General features: G+C 42.4%; 1 protein-coding gene across 2 annotated transcripts in view; it reads left to right on the plus strand.

Moving 5' to 3' along the window:
• The first annotated feature begins 1496 nt into the window (after positions 1-1496).
• Positions 1497-18002, plus strand: part of LOC142109191 (transmembrane protein 151B) — a 31810-nt gene continuing 15304 nt past the window's right edge. The window contains exon 1 of one of the 2 annotated variants that reach the window (XM_075193280.1): positions 1497-2552. In XM_075193280.1, coding sequence (XP_075049381.1) covers positions 2457-2552 — 96 coding nt within the window. In that variant the 5' untranslated portion in view covers positions 1497-2456. Of the gene's footprint in view, positions 2583-18002 lie in introns of both variants that reach the window. The other variant, XM_075193281.1, reaches the window with a different exon arrangement.

Here is an 18002-nt window from a genome sequence, read left to right on the forward strand (position 1 = left end):
GCTCCTCACAGTGGGCCTGATTTATTAAGGAAAGCAAAGCAACAACAAAAAGGAGTAAAATTTCTTCTGGACACAACCATGTTACAATGCAAGGGGTGCAAATTAGTATTCTGTTTTGCACATAAGTTAAATACGGACTGTTTTTTCATGTAGTACACAGATACGTTATAGCTTATTTGTACACTGAATTTTAAAGTTGATATTTGTGTGCTACATGAAAAAACAGTCAGTATTTAACTTATGTGCAAAACAGAATACTAATTTGCACCCCTTGCATTGTAACATGGTTTTGTCCAGGAGACTGAAATAAGAAGTTTCTTAAGTTAAGATCCTTAATGAATCAGGCCCTCAGTTTGGAAGAAATGATTTAAGTAAATTATCCAAGGGGGAGAAAGAGAACATATCACTTTTGTCTTCATGATCATGTTGGTCCAAGACTTTAGAGAATATAAGTAAAAGGAGTTGTGTGTGATGTTCTCATGGAGCTCTAACCTTAGGTAGATAAGGGTGACAAGAATATGGTGTGACAAACAAAGTGTTTTCTAAACCGGGCCACAAAAAGGGTTGTGGAGATGTCTATTTAACTGTTTATTTTCCTGTGGTTTTTCTTTTACAGCATGAGAGTCCACCATATTTGCTGGGAGACACGTCAATGAATCTGTCAACTTTTCTGTAGAACCTTATTTCTTTATGTTATCTTTTTATTCTTCATATAGTTCCCTATCAATCCATATGCTGTATGCACACTGCTCTCTAGTACAGAAGTGAGTATCGATCCAGGTTGGGAAAAGAAGCAGTTAAAGGAAAAGAGATTTGGGACCAATGGACGGTAATGAAAAGACAGTATGTAAAAAAGATTTGGTTAAATGTCTTTACGTAGATCTTTCTTATATAGTGTAATATATAATTAAGATGTATGTTACATGATTCTATAACATTGTGGAATATTTCATAGTTTATATTAGACGTAGGCAACCTATAGGTTGTGGAACTGCTTGATTCAATCACTGTAGCACAAATATTCATTATACAATAATTAGTTAAATAGAAACCATTAGTGACATTGTAACTATGTTTATATATAATTGAAGAATGCACCCCCATTTTAAAGGCAACCTGAGTCTATCCAATAATGTCATGCCAGCAGTAGAGCCACATAGCATGAATATTAACTACGTGCTTAATGATTAATCAGTCAATAGGTGTGATCTTCATTATTACTGTTATTGGAATGTAATAAATTAAATGTATGCATCTCAATAACCAAAACATAATGTTTACCACTGCTCAATGCGTCTGCTAAAATCCATAATTATATGCAGTGACTTTCTTTTCCCAAAAGATGGGTACCAATGCTTGTTCTTCATCTCACCTTCAAAGCTTGGCACATCTCTGTACCTCCTCTGATATCACTGTTGTGATCTCCAGTAATGCTCCTGGTTGATTTTAACAGTGTAGAAAGATATCGTCCCTCCCTAACCATTATCTGCTCTGATCTCACATGAAACAGTTTTTTTCCCTGGCTGTGACCTGCTGCTAGGAAGCTCAGCCCTTCAGTCAAGCCCTTAATTCCCACCTGCAATTCCCAACTGGATATTCTCATTGATAGTACATCATTATTGCCATAAATAGAACTGTCTGTACAAGATAGGAATAATTGCTGAGGACTAATGCAGACCTGTGAAGTTTGAGCTTTCAGCACCAATGGGAGCAAGAGGCATACATCTTCTAAAAGGATAACGAGAGAGATTTGGGAGGACCAACATAATTGGGCCCCTACTGATGTGCATAGGGTGCAACTAAAGGGCTATTTGTAAGAGTCAACGGAGCAGATTGTTTTGCAAGGAGAGGTGTATGTATATGAAGTCATTGATGGTGCAGCATGTTTTTCTCAAGCAGGTACACACTAAATGCTATAAGGAAAGCAGAAAATGTAGTGTGTCTGTGTGTGCTGATATCTCCTGCCCTTTGATTTACTGCTGAGGATGAAAGGGGGTGTGCACACACTGAGACATCAGAAGAGGAAAAAAGGAAAGCTCGTCTTTACAGTCACATCTCCAGCGGTCTGATATCATTTAGCTGGCTCCTGCATTTACTTGAAGTTATCTTCAGTCCTGCAGCAAACAGCAGGGTGCCAGCCACTTTGTCTATTGTGCCATTTCTGGTCCTGCAGATAAGGTGACCCTTAGATCTCCAATGGAGGGGCTGTAGTGGGGGTGTTAGCCTTCTCCCTCCTCTCTTCTACATGTGGGCTGCAGAAGAGGGTGAAATAGGGAGGAGAGATAATGTGTATATCCTGCTTCATATATGGGACTGGAGGACTGTATTAGAAATGGGGTGCAGTATGCAGCATTGGCAGAGTGCTGTGTACTCCAAGTGATGCTGGCTTCAGCTCGTGGCCAACAGGACTTCCATACACTGCAGCAGGGTGACCCGGAGAAATAGAATGGCAAAGGATGTCTTCTGAAGTAGAAAGTGAAGCAGCTGCTGAGACGCCAGCAGATACTCCAGGTGCAAACACAACTACACAAGAGGTGGATGTGAGAGAGGAGGTGAGCAGTGAAGGTCATTTATAATAGAGGGTAACTACAACCTTATATATAAATATTGTGTTGTGTCTCACAGATAGAGCTGCACAAAATCTTTCCCTTATTTTGTTTATTGATCAGTAGAGAAAAGAAATATTTATATATTGCTTGTTAATTCTGTAACTTCTTAAATCTAAGCAGCTGTCAGTGACAAGGCTCTGGCAGAGCAGGGGTTAAGTTAGCAGTAGTAAGGCGCTCAGGCTGCAGTGCTAAGCACCCTTGTTGTTGCTGTTGTGCACACTGCCCCACTGATGAGAGATGAGAAACACCAATGTGCTGCTATGAGATAAGGCAAGCACCCAGGGAATACTACAGAACAGCACATCAAACAACAGAGGCTCCCAGCACACAATCAGAAGATTCAATGCAGGTCCTATTATTTTCCTGCAGGCACCCACCCTTATGTGCCCAACACAATGTGCCGGGGAATGGTCTAACCCACAACAATTCTTATCTCTTTGTCAGTGTTGCATTGAACGCTTTGCAGGCATGAGGATGGAAACACTGCAGTCCTTCATTTGTTTATTCATTCATTGTCATTGGATTTTTAGGGAAATGTGCTGCTTGGCAGTGGAGGGGTTAATAGGCCTACAGCAGCATCATTAACCTTTGAAATCTGCAATTGATCCCTGTCAGCAGCTAGTATAACTGAATTGAAACCATTGCAAAAAAAAAAAAAAAGTTTTTATGGGGTGAGCCAAGGCTTTCTGTGACATTTTAGATAATCCCACTTTCTAGTATTGCTACAATTTTGGAAGTAGATTGTTTTGAAGCATTTTGGTGACCAGACCTAGACAATGATCTATGACAGATGCGAGTTCCAACATATGACTGTGTGATTTTAAATTGGTAGTAGGAATTATGTATATAGTAAATAGATTAAAAATCCCTGCCCTATTGTAGTATTGTCAGTTTTCACGATCCCAGGTTTCACTGTTCCAAGTATCATTGAAAAGAATGTAGTAATGTGTGTCATTTCATGCCTTAAAACAGAATGTTAATTTAAATAGGTGAAAGGTAAACTAGGTGAAGCTTCTATGAATACAACAGCAGAAGTGTGTAATAGTAAATTAAAAACAGGTTATAAACTGACAACATAAGTAACAATGTAATGAATTGTAAACATTTTTATGACAGAATGACCTAACTATAATATAGCAGAGATTTGACCATGCCCAAGAAAAAAGATCTATTTATAATGTAATCTGGCAACGCACTCAGCAATACACGTGTGCTCAAGTAATTATTCATGTACATCAATAATGTGGCAGACACATAGAGATAATGGAGATCTCATTGAATATGATTGCATCGTAAATAAAAATCATTGCAACTTATCATCATGTGTGCAAATTAAATGTCATAGCAACATCCTGAGGAGAGAGGCTAATTATAAAAGTACTTTCTCATTGAATAGAGGTATTCAGATAACCAGTGAAAGGTAAAGTAAGGCAGTGAGCTTTAATATCTTAATGTTTCAAAGTGCTATTGAGTGCTAATGATGATGATCATCATCATCTATTTATATAGCGCCACTAATTCCGCAGCGTTGTACAGAGAACTCATTCACATCAGTCCCTGCACCATTGGAGCTTCCAGTCCAAATTCCCTAACACACACACACACGTCAATTTGATAGCAGCCAATTACCCTACTTGTATGTTTTTGGATGATATATCCCCTTTAGGTATCTTACAGTAAACTGATCACTCTTACAGATACTGTTATCAAAACATGGGCACTGGAGCACTGATGAATATCAGGTGTGATCTTAAAAGCATTTTCCAACTTTAGATAACTTAGATTACTTCCCTGTGACTTTTACTATATACAAATTGCTTTATATTTCCATATTCCTTCATTGCTTTTCTCCAAAACATAGAGGGTGGACGTCAATCATTAGCCCACAGACCTGAAGCAGAATCATTGTACAGACATACATGGTACATACTTACAGCTTACCACCTATTAAAAGGTGGTGTCTTAAACAGAACCCCATGGATTGCAACATAATATGTAATCCAGAATCATCAAACTAATTTTGTTTACCAAAAAAGAGGCAGGGTTAGGTGTGATTGGACCAATCATAAGTCACATTCTCTTGTGGTGCCTTGTGATTGGTATCCACGCTTTTACTGCTCCGCCCCCACACCATCTGGTTTTCAGTCATGGCTGTAAGAAGAGCCCCAGTAAAAATGGCTGCATGTAGCGGCCCCCAGGGCTCTGGCTGGGGTGGGCATCTGTGCACTTTTTTCTAGGTGGTAATATAGCTCTTAGCTAGTTTGGAAAGCGATATAACAACATTAAAAACCCTAGGGGATAATTGTATATTATTCTTTGCTTTTGGTGAATAGCTAACATCATCTTAGGATAAAAGTAGAACATGTGGATGAGAAGTTAATTAATCCATTTTAGGATTAACCAATAGTTTGGTGTCAAAGTTAAAAAGCAAATAGACCATGGCAGTGATTATGGAAACCAATGCAACTAATAACCTGTAATAACCTGTCTAGAAAACTGACAATACTACGGTATAACAGGGATTTTGTATAAAGAATGTAAGACAATTGAAGCAATGTTTTAAATGGAGCCAAATAATTTAGCATGTAATATCATCGTATTAATTCTATCCTGGTAAATCTCCAAAGAGCCTAAAAGATTCAAAAAGTCAATCAAAAGTGAGGAGCTGTCCATAGTGCTGAAATCTTATGTTTCTTCTTAGTTATTCACTGTCACTTCTTTTAATTGTGACTCCAAAGCTGGATACAGAAAACCAGCAAGATAAATCTGTATAGTTTTGTAGGACACTAATGTCCATCCTAAAACACGCAAAAGCTATTAATGCTAAACAGAACATCAGGACTATATTTGACAGGATTAATAATATATGCACCTAATTTGACATTGTAGGTGGCAGGCTGGGCTGGGGGGGGGGGGGGGGGCAGGGGGTATCTGCCCCCCGGGCCAGTCCCATACTGGGCTACCTCGGGCTGAGTCACTGGACCACCTGCATGGTTCCCCTTTAAAATGTTCCTAATAGGCTGCTGAGTCAAGTCTTAGCCCCCTGGACCTAAAATTTGCCAGCCCTCCCCTGGTAGGTAGTAAAAATATTTTTGGGGGATAGCCAATAAAGGTATCACTCCTATAATACTTTTGTCTTTTTTGACACAAAAGTATTTAACATCACATAGGTAGGATATAAAATTAGAATTTAAAGTTCACAAGTCATGTCCAAAGATTGGAAGCAGCCATTTTGTAGGCTGAACCAAAATTCATGACATTACAGATTGTTGATTCGCTAGAGACAGCGATTTGTTCAGAGATGTCATTGGTTCCTAGTGAATTGATAGGCTAATTCTCATAAATATTGGTTTAGTCCATAAAGTCTCTGCCTCCATGGAGAGCCTAAGTGAAGTAAAGGCATATACATAGTTGCATTACATTTATATAAGCCAACTGTAAATAATAACTGAATGTTTATGCATAATGAATGTGTATTGCATAGTGCATGTGTATGCACATTTGTCCATTAAGTTTTTACATGTAGGATCTAATATGTGTCAAGATTATAGTACAGGTCATGTTTAATCCAAGTCAAACTGGTAAAACAAATCAATACCATGCAGTGGCAATAGTGAACTTTGACTCCCATGTCACCAAGATTATATATGTGGGCAGCAAACATTGATGCACTGTATGGAAAGTGCATCAAAAGACACTGTGTGTAAATTATCCCTTATTAGACCAGCAATAAATTTAGGTATACTTTGTCAGGTAACTTCATATAGGCCTAAATTGGTTAATGTCTTAAAAGTGACACCAGCAAATATATGTAATTCACTCCTCCTTTCACCATATTCCCTTTTTAAGTGTAGTTATACTCCCAAGTCCTATATAAAGCCCATTCAAGTGACTAGTATAAAATACAGAACCCATGATGGTGACTGTTATACATTACTGTGATGAAATTAGTTTGATATCATCTTAACCAGCCTGCCCCTCGTTTCTCACAAAATGTGGAGCAAAACATCATGTACTTTCTACAGACCTGCTAGTGTTTCCCAGATACCCAGAGTGAAAGTACAGTGTCTCATTGAATGGGAATAATGGGACATTGTAGCCCAGATCCCTAACTTAAAATTTTAGCACCTGGAGCAAAAAAGAAAAATGATGCCCCCCCCCCTCCCCTTACCCCTTAGTTTTAACCAAGGGAACCTATATTCATAAACTGCACCCCCCTTCAGCGTTGCACCCTGGGCGGTCGCTCCTATCGCACAGCCCTAGTTACGACCCTCTTGTAGCCATGACTATATAGGTGACTTTTTCACTGTGTTACACATTGTAAAAATGTATATTGTCGATATTGCAATGATACTGGTATACATTGTTCTTAAAATGATGCCAGGTGGGTTATTGGTAAGTATCGGGTGGGGTTCAGTTCCAAGATACAGGTGAGAGGGCTGGAGCTGCATACATTTTCCCCCCGCCCCTCCTCCTTTCCCTAATGGAAATCCTGTTCAGCTGAAAGCCACTGTAGTTCTGGTTGAAAAAGCTGGTAAGGGTTTAATAATGGGAGTGCCACTTAATCATCTTGGCCTTGCCCTATAATTAACCTGAGTATGTCCCCATTGTCTCAGGTTGTATTCCTCCAGACACCTTGGTGTCAGCCCAGCAGGGGGGCAAGAGATGTATTAGATTGAGAAGGAACAGCCCCTTAATAACTGTCTGCCCCATCCCTTGGAATATGGGTAAACTACAAGGTATAGAGGAAAGAGTGATCGCCAGGGGAGGTTGTTGCACTTTTGCTTTCATCCTGGGAAGAACTCCAGCATTGAAGTCTAGGATTCTGTTGGACTGAGTAAAGGAGAGATTGTCAGGTTACGTGGCCCGGATTTAGCAAGTAAGGACATCCAGGTGACTGTAACTCCTTAAACTAGTGGATTAAGTGATGGATAATGTGGTGAACCTGCCTGGCATTTATTTAATCTTTGTATATAGAACTATAGTTATTGTTTTTATTACAATAAACGTACTGTTGTACCTTTCTAACTGCTTTTGTTGGAATGTCAATAGGATCCCTAGAAGCTACTGGGTAGACTTCCCTGGTATAGTAAGGCACCCCTGGGTGAAGTGAGTATAATTAGTATCTTCAAAACTACAGATAGCCTTTTTGTGAGTATTATATAGCAAAAAAGAACAATAAAGTACCCACTCTAGTAAGTTTTACACAATATAGAACCCATTGTATTGGCAATTGTATAATGCCTTATATCATCATATCATGTCTACAGCACAGTTCCTCTAAGCCCTGTTCACAGCTCTCCCAAGCCTATGAAAATCCCACAACTACAAGCTGGGATGGTCCATTTCCTCTAACCCCCTTTGAAAAAGAGATTCCTATTCATTCTATACTGTGGGAAGCAGAAGAACGATCAATCAGAAAATGAGTAAGCCATAAAGGGAATTCAAAATCAATAAAGTTTTATTTGTTTAACAATGCAGGGTGATGTTTGAGATTGAAATAAGCAATGGGTTTTAATATCAGTGGAAAATCAGTGATGTAATGCACAGGACTGCTGTCTATTTTTATAGTATGAAGTCCACAGTCAGGGAGTCTTCCACCACATAGGTATCTTCCTTTATTTCTCTCGAGGATAGCGTGCAAAGCACTTCATTCAGCAAAGTATAGTCTTGGAATTGAAGAGGTTATTGAACGTTTTATGATCACTTCATCACCACAGGAGGCTAAGTACCTTACCCAGACTGACCAATTGCTCATAAATGTAGTACTTTTATATACTATCACTGGAATATTTTGCAGCACAATACATATTATAAACAGTAAACTAACAAGCATTACATTACCTAAAGGGCATCAGTTTGCTCAGCTACCTAACGGGTGTCATATTGCTCAATACTGCAGTGCTATAAAATATACAGAAAGCTGTACTGCACTTCCTTTACAAGTACTGGGGAGACTAATAATTTATATAGATTTCCGAGTATGTTTTAGAAAGTAGGACTCATTGACTAACATTGCAGTTAGGTGCAAACTTTGCACTGATCTACAGCAACCAACCAGCAATTAGCTTTCATCTGTCAACTGCAAACCAGACAATAAAAGGTAGTATCTAGTTGGTTACACCGAAATGTAAGTTAAATACGTCTATCACTTTTGTTATAAGCCTTATTTAAAGGAGAATGTTAGTCAAAAGGGAGTTTTCCCCAGTTTGAAGTCTGTGGGTGGGAGTAAAACTCTCCAAAACACAGCATTCTCTGGGCTGAGAAGTAAGGGTTACCACATAGTTGATGTAGTTAGGTGTTATTTTCAGGCACACTGGAGCCAGTTTCAGTGACAATAATAGTGTAAGGGATGAGTTCCAGAAGAAGAGACATCCATGGGACTGCTACCTGTTTGTGTGTGTGTGGGAGGAGGGCGGAGAAGTAAAGGCAAACTTAGAGAGAAAACTCCATTTGATTATTTCTGCTTCAATTAAAGGATAATGTCACCTAGATTTTATAGCAAGCACCACCCTTGCCCCAGCTAGCAGAACTATATGGGGCATATTCAATTAGGATTCACGACTGCGATTACGTGTGGCTGAGCTTGTAAAGTGCCATTAAGGTACCGCAACATCGCAGATTTCTGTGCGTACCCCTATGGGTGCGCAAAGAAATCCGCAATGGTGCAGTATCGGGACCTGTTTGGCTGCGCGTAATCGAGGCCGCGAATCCTAATTGAATATGCCCCTAAGAGTCCCCTATTTTAGTAGCTGACCCTAACTTCAGAGCAATCAGCATTATTTTTCAATGCTGGCAGCCATTAGTAGGGACGTTGCACACAGAGCACAGTCCTAAAAGGGAACACTGCTGCTAGTTGAGGTTCAGCTATAGGGTGTCTGACTGGAGGTGTTTCAAGTTCGGAGAGCTTGGATACTTTAAAATCAAGTGTACTAGACGCCAGAAACCAATGGACTGTTCACTTGCTGAAGCTGGGCCTCTCTTTCTGAGTTACTTTTTCAGGAGTATCACAACCAGTGGTTCACCTTCAATTAAAGTGACTGTGCGGGAGAACAACAGGGTTGTTAAGGCAGTCGTGGTCTCTGGGAGTGAACTTACACTGGTTTCTAGCTCTGTCCTGGCTGGAGCCAAGGTCTTGTGGTTGCACTGCACACAAGGGGTACCCAAGAGATTACAAAGGACTCTTTTGGCCATTGGATTTAAAGGTAGCTGCCATAGTGCCTTAACTGCCGTATCCATTTAGCCAGGGTCGAGACTTCCCACTCTTTAAAGAGGTCCTTTGTGAGCAAGCCCATCCAGGCATGTTGGCAACTGAATCAATGATCTGAAGCCCGGTCTGAAAGGACTTGCCCACAAAGTCACAATGTCTGGACCTTGATTGTTGGGAACTGCCAACCCCGAATGCGATTCTGGGGGCACGGCAGGAAAGTCACAGAAGTGTCAACGTTTACAGAAACCTGGACAGTTGAAATCAGCATTGGCTGGTGATGCTACAGATGTGCCCGCCCGCCTGTTGGTGAGGGTATGCACTGATCCAACTATCCTGAACTGTTACGTGTGCCAAACTTTGCACATGACCAGAGAGATGACATGACTTTAAAACATGTCTTTAATTTGGCTAATGATATTGGGGATATTACAAGACCTGTCAACTTGGCAGGCTGTATGCCACTATATGCTGTCAAAAGTAATATATTGTTTCAAATTTCTGCTGTGAAGGGGAAAAAGGTAGAGCAATTGATAGTTCCACAAGTCCATGTATCCTTAGTGCTAGAAACTGCACACACCCAGGTGGGTGACGGGCACTTGTGGGAAAGTATAACGTGGGATCAAGTTCTATGCAGACTTTACTGGCACAGATTCTGCTCAGACATAAAAGGTTTTGTAGAGCTTGTTCTGAATGTCAGAAAACCTTTCCCACTGTCGCAGTACAGCCATAGATGGAAAAGGCTCATAAGCATCACTTTACAAAAATAAGAGGCTATGAGTGGAGAGAGAGAGAGAGGACAGGCTGTTTCAGAACAGTGTTCTCAAGTGGCAAGAAAACAAAAACCCCATTTATACACTGTTAGTGTTATGATCTGCCTTGTTTCTTTGTGTGCATTTTTGTTATGATCTGCCCTCTTTCTTTGTGTGCATTTTACCCTGTGTTATTATTTGTCTTGTTACCCTGTGTGCACATATCTGTGATTCTCCAGAGGAGCTGCTGTCTGGCCATTCCTCTATCAGGGGTAAACTAGCACTGCTAATTAATTATCCTCACCTGTCTGTGGCCTATATATGCCTGCTTATTCCTGAATCCTTTGCTGGTCATTGAAGTGTCTGGCCTGTTCATGTGGCTCTGTTCCTGAATTACCTGCATGTATCTCTGTTCCTGGTTTCAGTTAAGTTATTGACTGCATTTCTTTATCATTTACTGTTGTCTGCCACGATCTGGAAATCCATTGTTTCATTCAACTTGAACTATTTACTGTTTATTTGCCTTCCCTGGACTATACCTTTACTGCAATAAACAGTTTAAACATTTATATCATGTGTCTGGCTCCATGGCTGTAATCAAGGAATGGGTTTTGAACAGAACCGTAACAGAATGACAAGCCAAAAAGAAAGCCTTGGAGTCATGTGGAAAAACCCTGCTTCAGATTTCTCCTGGAACTCTCATTGCAATTGATTTCATTTGTTTTATCCCTGCAATATGTCTGCTCTACAAATGGCTGAACAGCCTCTGCTTCAGTGTCTACAAACGGACATAATTATGTTACACTCTCAGCTGGCTCAATTTTCTGCTATACTTTTGGACCCACTCAGGAGACTATCAGAATCTGTTTCTCTGAAATCCAATACTGTTGATTTGCTTCAGCCAACTCTGTCTGCTGCTGAATCTGTGCTGCCAGCACCTCTTAATAGTACTATGACAAATTTGCATTTAACTAACAACTACAGTGTAACAAATGCCCGGTTCACAGGTGGTCAACGCCCCCACCTGACCGGAGCGACGGTGCAGAATAACCAACAAACTGTGTCTCTACTGTGCAAGTAATATACACTTCTTACAAGCCTGTCCTCTCCGCAGACCACGACAGCCTACCAAACCATCTTCTGTTGTTACTTCTCCGCACTCTGGATTTGTTTACACTTCACCTGTTCTGCTCAGTTACCAGTCCTAAGGCTCCAGCCGCCTGTCCTGAGGCGCCAGCTCCATCCGCCTGTCCCGAGGCGCCAGCTCCAGCCGCCTGTCCCGAGGCGCCAGCTCCAGCCGCCTGTCCCAAGGTGCCAGCCTGTGTCTCCTGTCCCGAGGTGCCAGCCTGTGTCTCCTGTCCCGAGGTGCCAGCCTCTGTCTCCTGTCCCGAGGTGCCAGCCTCTGTCTCCTGTCCCGAGGTGCCAGCCTCTGTCTCCTGTCCCGAGGTGCCAGCCTCTGTCTCCTGTCCCGAGGTGCCAGCCTCTGTCTCCAGCTCTGCGGTCACATCATCTGCCTCCAGCTCTGCGGTCACATCATCTGCCTCCAGCTCTGATTTCACATTATCTGCCTCCAGCTCTGAGGTCACATTATCTGCCTCCAGCTCTGAGGTCACATCATCTGCCTCCAGCTTGGAGCCTGCTGCCACTGTGTCCGGTCCTGAGTCTCCAGCCGCTGCCACCAGTTCCGAGTCACAAGCTGATGTCATTGTTCCTGAGTTACAGTCTGCTCCATAGGGGGCGCTGCCCTTCCAGTCTGCTCCAGAGGGGGCGCTGCCCTTCCAGTTGGCTCCAGAGGGGACGCTGCCCTTCCAGTCTGCTCCAGAGAGGGCCCTGTCCCTCCAGTCTGCTCCAGAGAGGGCCCTGTCCCCCCAGTCTGCTTCGGAGAGAGGGCCCTGTCCCATGCAGTTCAGCCCGAGTTGCCAGTCCATGTGGTTCAGCCCGAGTTGCCAGTCCATGCGGTTCAGCCCGAGTTGCCAGTCCATGCGGTTCAGCCCGAGTTGCCACTCTTTGCGGTTCAGCCCGAGTTGTCACTCTTTGCGGTTCAGCCCGAGTTGCCACTCTTTGCGGTTCAGCCCGAGTTGCCACTCTTTGCGGTTCAGCCCGAGTTACCACTTGGTGCTGTCTGCTCTGCGGCTCCTCACAGTGCTGTCTGCTCTGCGGCTCCTCACAGTGCTGTCTGCTCTGCGGCTCCTCACAGTGCTGTCTGCTCTGCGGCTCCTCACAGTGCTGTCTGCTCTGCGGCTCCTCACAGTGCTGTCTGCTCTGCGGCTCCTCACAGTGCTGTCTGCTCTGCGGCTCCTCACAGTGCTGTCTGCTCTGCGGCTCCTCACAGTGCTATCTGCTCTGCGGCTCCCCATAGTGCTGTCCAGTCCGAGTGGTGTGCTCAGTTTTGGCAATCCATCCAATGGGCTCAGGTTGCCGTCCCAGTGGGGGACTCATGCTCTGCCGTCCCAGTGGGGGACTCCTGCTCTGCCATCCCAGTGGGGGACTCCTGCTCTGCCGTCCCAGTCGGGGACTCATGCTCTGCCATCCCAGTGGGGGACTCCTGCTCTGCCGTCCCAGTCGGGGACTTATGCTCTGCTGTCCCAGTGAGGGATTCTCCAGAGACCGCTGCTCAAGTTGAGGACTCCCAAGAGTTTCCTAGTGAGCCAGAATGCCCAGATGCCTCTTCCAAGTCATCAGATCCTCCTCCAGTCTTCTTTGATGGAGACATCAAACAGTTTATTTCAGCTCTTCAGCTTTCAATGAAACTGTTTCAAGACTCTCCAGATTACTTTGCCAACCAATTTAACCAAGTGGGTTCTATGATCATGAGTTTTAGAGGGGAGCCACAGACCTGGGCCTTCTCCCTTTTAAATTCCGATAACCCCATTATCCATAATACCATGGACTTTGTTAATGCTGTTTGCAAGAAGTACTCTCCATCAACAGTTGATGTTCCTGGTCATAGTCCTTCCGTTTCCATTCCGGCCTGTGTTTCAGCTCCTCTGCTTATTCACAAGTCATCGATGTCCGTTGCTTCTATTGGTCAGCCTATATCTTCAAAAAATAAAAAGAACAATCACAAACAACAAACCTTGGTTACCGGCTTCATGGGCATTTCACCATCTTCTCATAAAATTAAGTCCTGTTCCGACTCTAGGCTGGGACTCTGAAAGCAAATTTTTGGAGGATACTAGAGTGTTAGTGGACGAACTTGCAAATTCTTCTGCTTCTGAAGAATTGGATCTTCTCTGTACTCCATTAGAGAAGAGCCAAATTGTGTCTCCAGAGAGATCTTCTAAAAAGAAAAAGAAGAGGAGAAAAACCTGAAAGGAGCATGTATGGAGCGTCTGGAATCCGCTCCTTAAAGGGGGGGCTATGTTAGGATCTGCCTTGTTTCTTTGTGTGCATTTTTGTTATGATCTGCCCTCTTTCTTTGTGTGCATTTTACCCTGTGTTATTATTTGTCTTGTTACCCTGTGTGCACATATCTGTGATTCTCCAGAGGAGCTGCTGTCTGGCCATTCCTCTATCAGGGGTAAACTAGCACTGCTAATTAATTATCCTCACCTGTCTGTGGCCTATATATGCCTGCTTATTCCTGAATCCTTTGCTGGTCATTGAAGTGTCTGGCCTGCTCATGTGGCTCTGTTCCTGAATTACCTGCATGTATCTCTGTTCCTGGTTTCAGTTAAGTTATTGACTGCATTTCTTTATCATTTACTGTTGTCTGCCAAGATCTGGAAATCCATTGTTTCATTCAACTTGAACTATTTACTGTTTATTTGCCTTCCCTGGACTATACCTTTACTGCAATAAACAGTTTAAACATTTATATCATGTGTCTGGCTCCATGGCTGTAATCAAGGAATGGGTTTTGAACAGAACCGTAACAGTTAGGCGAAGTTGAGAGAACACTTAAGGTGGTAAAGGAAGAGGCCAAACATTTGAGATATGTCATTGGATTAGGTTTGGTCAAACCTCATTTTAATAGAATGAAACATATACTTGGATTTTGCACAAAAATGCAGATGCATTGTCACGAAAATCTGTACTCCTCGTGAAGTCCGCACCATCCTACTCGGTGACGTTAGGGTGAAGGATGTGTGACAAAGGGAGGGATTTGCCACATGCATCTAAGAAAGAAATTAGGTATCCAACTGACAGTCTGCTGTTAAAGGCTGCAGACAGGGTTGCACACATGTATAGCAGTGCACCTAGGTTAAGGTATACAGATATAAGACATGTGTGACACAGTAAAAGTATAAAGTCTGATTTCCCTTACATGCTTTGAAAATGGTTTGAAAGTATCTTTTCCACAGCTAACAGCAAAACTGACAGGGTTTGTCTGCAGTGAAGAGCAATTACAGAACATCTGCAGAGAACGCCCTTTTAAAGGCAAGATGGAAGTGTCACCTGTTCATCAAGCTATGGGCGGAGTCTCAATTATAAAAAGCCGTATTGTGCTACTATGCATTGTGACCGATGCTAAACAGTGGCCAGTGACTAGACAGGAAAGTATGTCTAGTCAGTGTTAGGTTTCCTGGTGTCATCCTGATGAAGTGTATGCTGTTTCTCATGATGGAACGATAAAAGTACTGTTTATTCAGGAAAAGTTGTCCATGTGCGCATCACCAGAAGGGTGCTCGTTTCACTGTTTATAAACTTTTAGCAGTCTAAAATAGTCTAATTAAAGTTAATATTTGGTTGTTGCGTCAAATACAGTGCACATTTGGAAATTCAAATGTATTAACATAAAAGAACTAAGAGTAGTGCTTGCAGCACCATTAACCAAACATTTTAATAAATCAATGCTGACAGGTATAGTTCCAGGTGATTGGAATATGTTCCACTACACCACTGGTTCCCAACTCCAGTCCTCAGGGACCCTTAACAGTGCAGATTTTCCAGGTCACAAGTGAAATCTTTCAAAATGTGTCAATTAGTAATGAATAGACCTGTGCTCCAGCAAAGAGATATGGAAAACATGCACTGTGAGGGGTCCCTGAGGACTGGAGTGGGGAAACACTGCACTACAAATTAACACAGCAAGGAAGAATGGGCTAACTATAAATTTGTGAGTCTCACATTAATAATTTGGAAATTAATGGAAAAAATTGTTGACTCTTTAGAGTCAAACAACTTACAAGGTCCAAGGCTGCTGGGATATCTGGCCAAACAAATCTAGTGGATTATTGACTCGGTAACTAAGGTGATAGATCAGGGGCTATCATTCTATTTTTTTAGCAAGGCATTTTATATGGTATCCTAAAATCACTTACATTAAAACTTAGAAATCCTTGGTTTGACTGATAGGTGGGATGTTTAAAGATTCGACCAGGGCCCTCTTAACAACATTTTGGGCCCCCGGACAAAGCAGTGCACCAGGGCCCCTATATATATATATATATATATATATATATATATATATATATATATATATATATATATATATATATATAAAGTGATTATATATATATATATGGGCCCTGCAGCCCAGGGGGGCCAGTCAGAGGCAGCGCAAGAAAAAAAAAAACCTGAAAAAAAAAGAAGAAAATACTTACCTTGCGGTCAGCTGGCGATCCGGCTTCCTCCATGGTCTCCTCCGTCGCGCTCCGCAATGTATGTCGGGCGGGCGTGATGACGTCACGCCCGACATGCGCTGCAAGCGCCGCACGGAGGAGGAGACCATGGAGGGAGCCGGATCGCCAGCTGACCGCAAGGTAAGTATTTTCTTCTTTTTTTTTTCTTGCACTGCCTCTGACGGGCCCCCCTGGGCTGCAGGGCCCCCGGGCACCTGCCCATTGTGCCCAATGGGAAAGACGGCCCTGGATTTGACTAAAGAATAGAAGACAGAATGTTGTAGTCAATGGTGGACTCTCAGATGAAGAGCTGATAACCATGTTGTCAACAGTAGAGAAATGGAACATTGGAGATATAGTTTCAAATAATGCAAAGGTAAAAAAGTGATGCATTCAAACAGTGAGAAAAGTCAACAGTGGTTGTATAGAAAGAGTTGTTAATAGCTGGAACAGGGATGTTATATTGTAACTTTATAGGCTACTTTTAAGACCTTACCTTCAGTAGTACTTTAAAAAAAAAAATTTAGAACAATGGGACACAGATTGAAATTGAATTTGAAATGTAGGGACTAAGACTGAAAGATAACATTAAGTAACAACATGTTTACAGAAAGGGTGATCATCGTCTAACATCAGTGTGGTATGGACAGTAAAACAATTTAGAAATTAATATATGGTCATTGGTCATATAAAACTTTAAAAACAAAGGTTAACATCCTGAACAGTTTTACATTGTAATGGGAAACCTTTGAAGGAGAATTTATGAAAACTACTAAAGAGATAAAAGATGATTTGCCCATGGCAACCAATCAATTGCTGACAATTTTCTAGTGCAGATAGCAAATATTCTGTATGGTTGCTATGGGCCAGTTTCCATATGAGCTCTTCATATGTTTTGTTTAGCATCAGATTTGCACAAATGGCATTATGGGGCTTATGTGTGATAACATTGTGCAAATAGCAATTATGTACTGAAAGCAGTCACATAGTAGCTTTTATTTCACTTTACTACACTAATCTGGTAAAAACTAATATGTGAGTGGTTACTATTGATTACAGCATATCATTGTTCTTTGCACCATATTTTAAATAACCCCCTTTATTTAATAACCCAGTTAGATTGTTTTTGATTGAAAAGGGTCATTATTTGTCTTAAGCATTAATGCAGCTATGCAAAGACTTATACTATAAACACCATTATTAATGGTGCAATGGTAAAAACTGTCCAATCAAATGTGTCGGTGGATATTGTTCTCCCGGACTTCACCTTGACTATGAAAATCTAGCTATATGTGAGTTAGATTTACATGTTATTAATCAGGGTTGCTAGGTTGAAAATTATAGTACCAATTCAGTGGCGCACGCAGGGGGGGTTTCTGAGTCTCCAGAAACCCCCCCCCTGCGCTAACTAAGTGGCCGCTATAGCTGCACTGTCCTATACAGCAGCCGCGGCGCTGTCAAAGAAGCGTCCGCGGCGGTGCTGTAGTGTATACAGCACCGCCGCGGACGCTTCTTAGACAGGGCCGCGGCTGCTGTATAGGACAGCGCTGAAGAAACGGAGCTGCTGCGCATGTGCAGCAACTCTCACGGGGGGTGTTTTTTTTGGGGGTCGGGGGGGAAACCCCTCCCCGACAATCCTCCGTTCGCCCCTGCAATTTTACACCTCTGGAAGCTGGTGGTATGCACCATACTTGCCTACTTTTAGAGGCAGCTGTCCAGGAGGGGGTCCGTTGAGGCACCGTTAGGCTCCACGGTGCCGCGTTTAGCCCCGCCATCTTCATCAGCGGCGACTTCTGGATCCAGGATTTTTGCTTGCTCTCTCGGGAGAACTACCAAAAATTCGGGAGTCTCCTGGACATTCCGGGAGAGT

Source organism: Mixophyes fleayi, chromosome 12 (assembly GCF_038048845.1).
Source record: "Mixophyes fleayi isolate aMixFle1 chromosome 12, aMixFle1.hap1, whole genome shotgun sequence".
In the NCBI taxonomy this organism is placed as follows: domain Eukaryota; kingdom Metazoa; phylum Chordata; class Amphibia; order Anura; family Limnodynastidae; genus Mixophyes; species Mixophyes fleayi.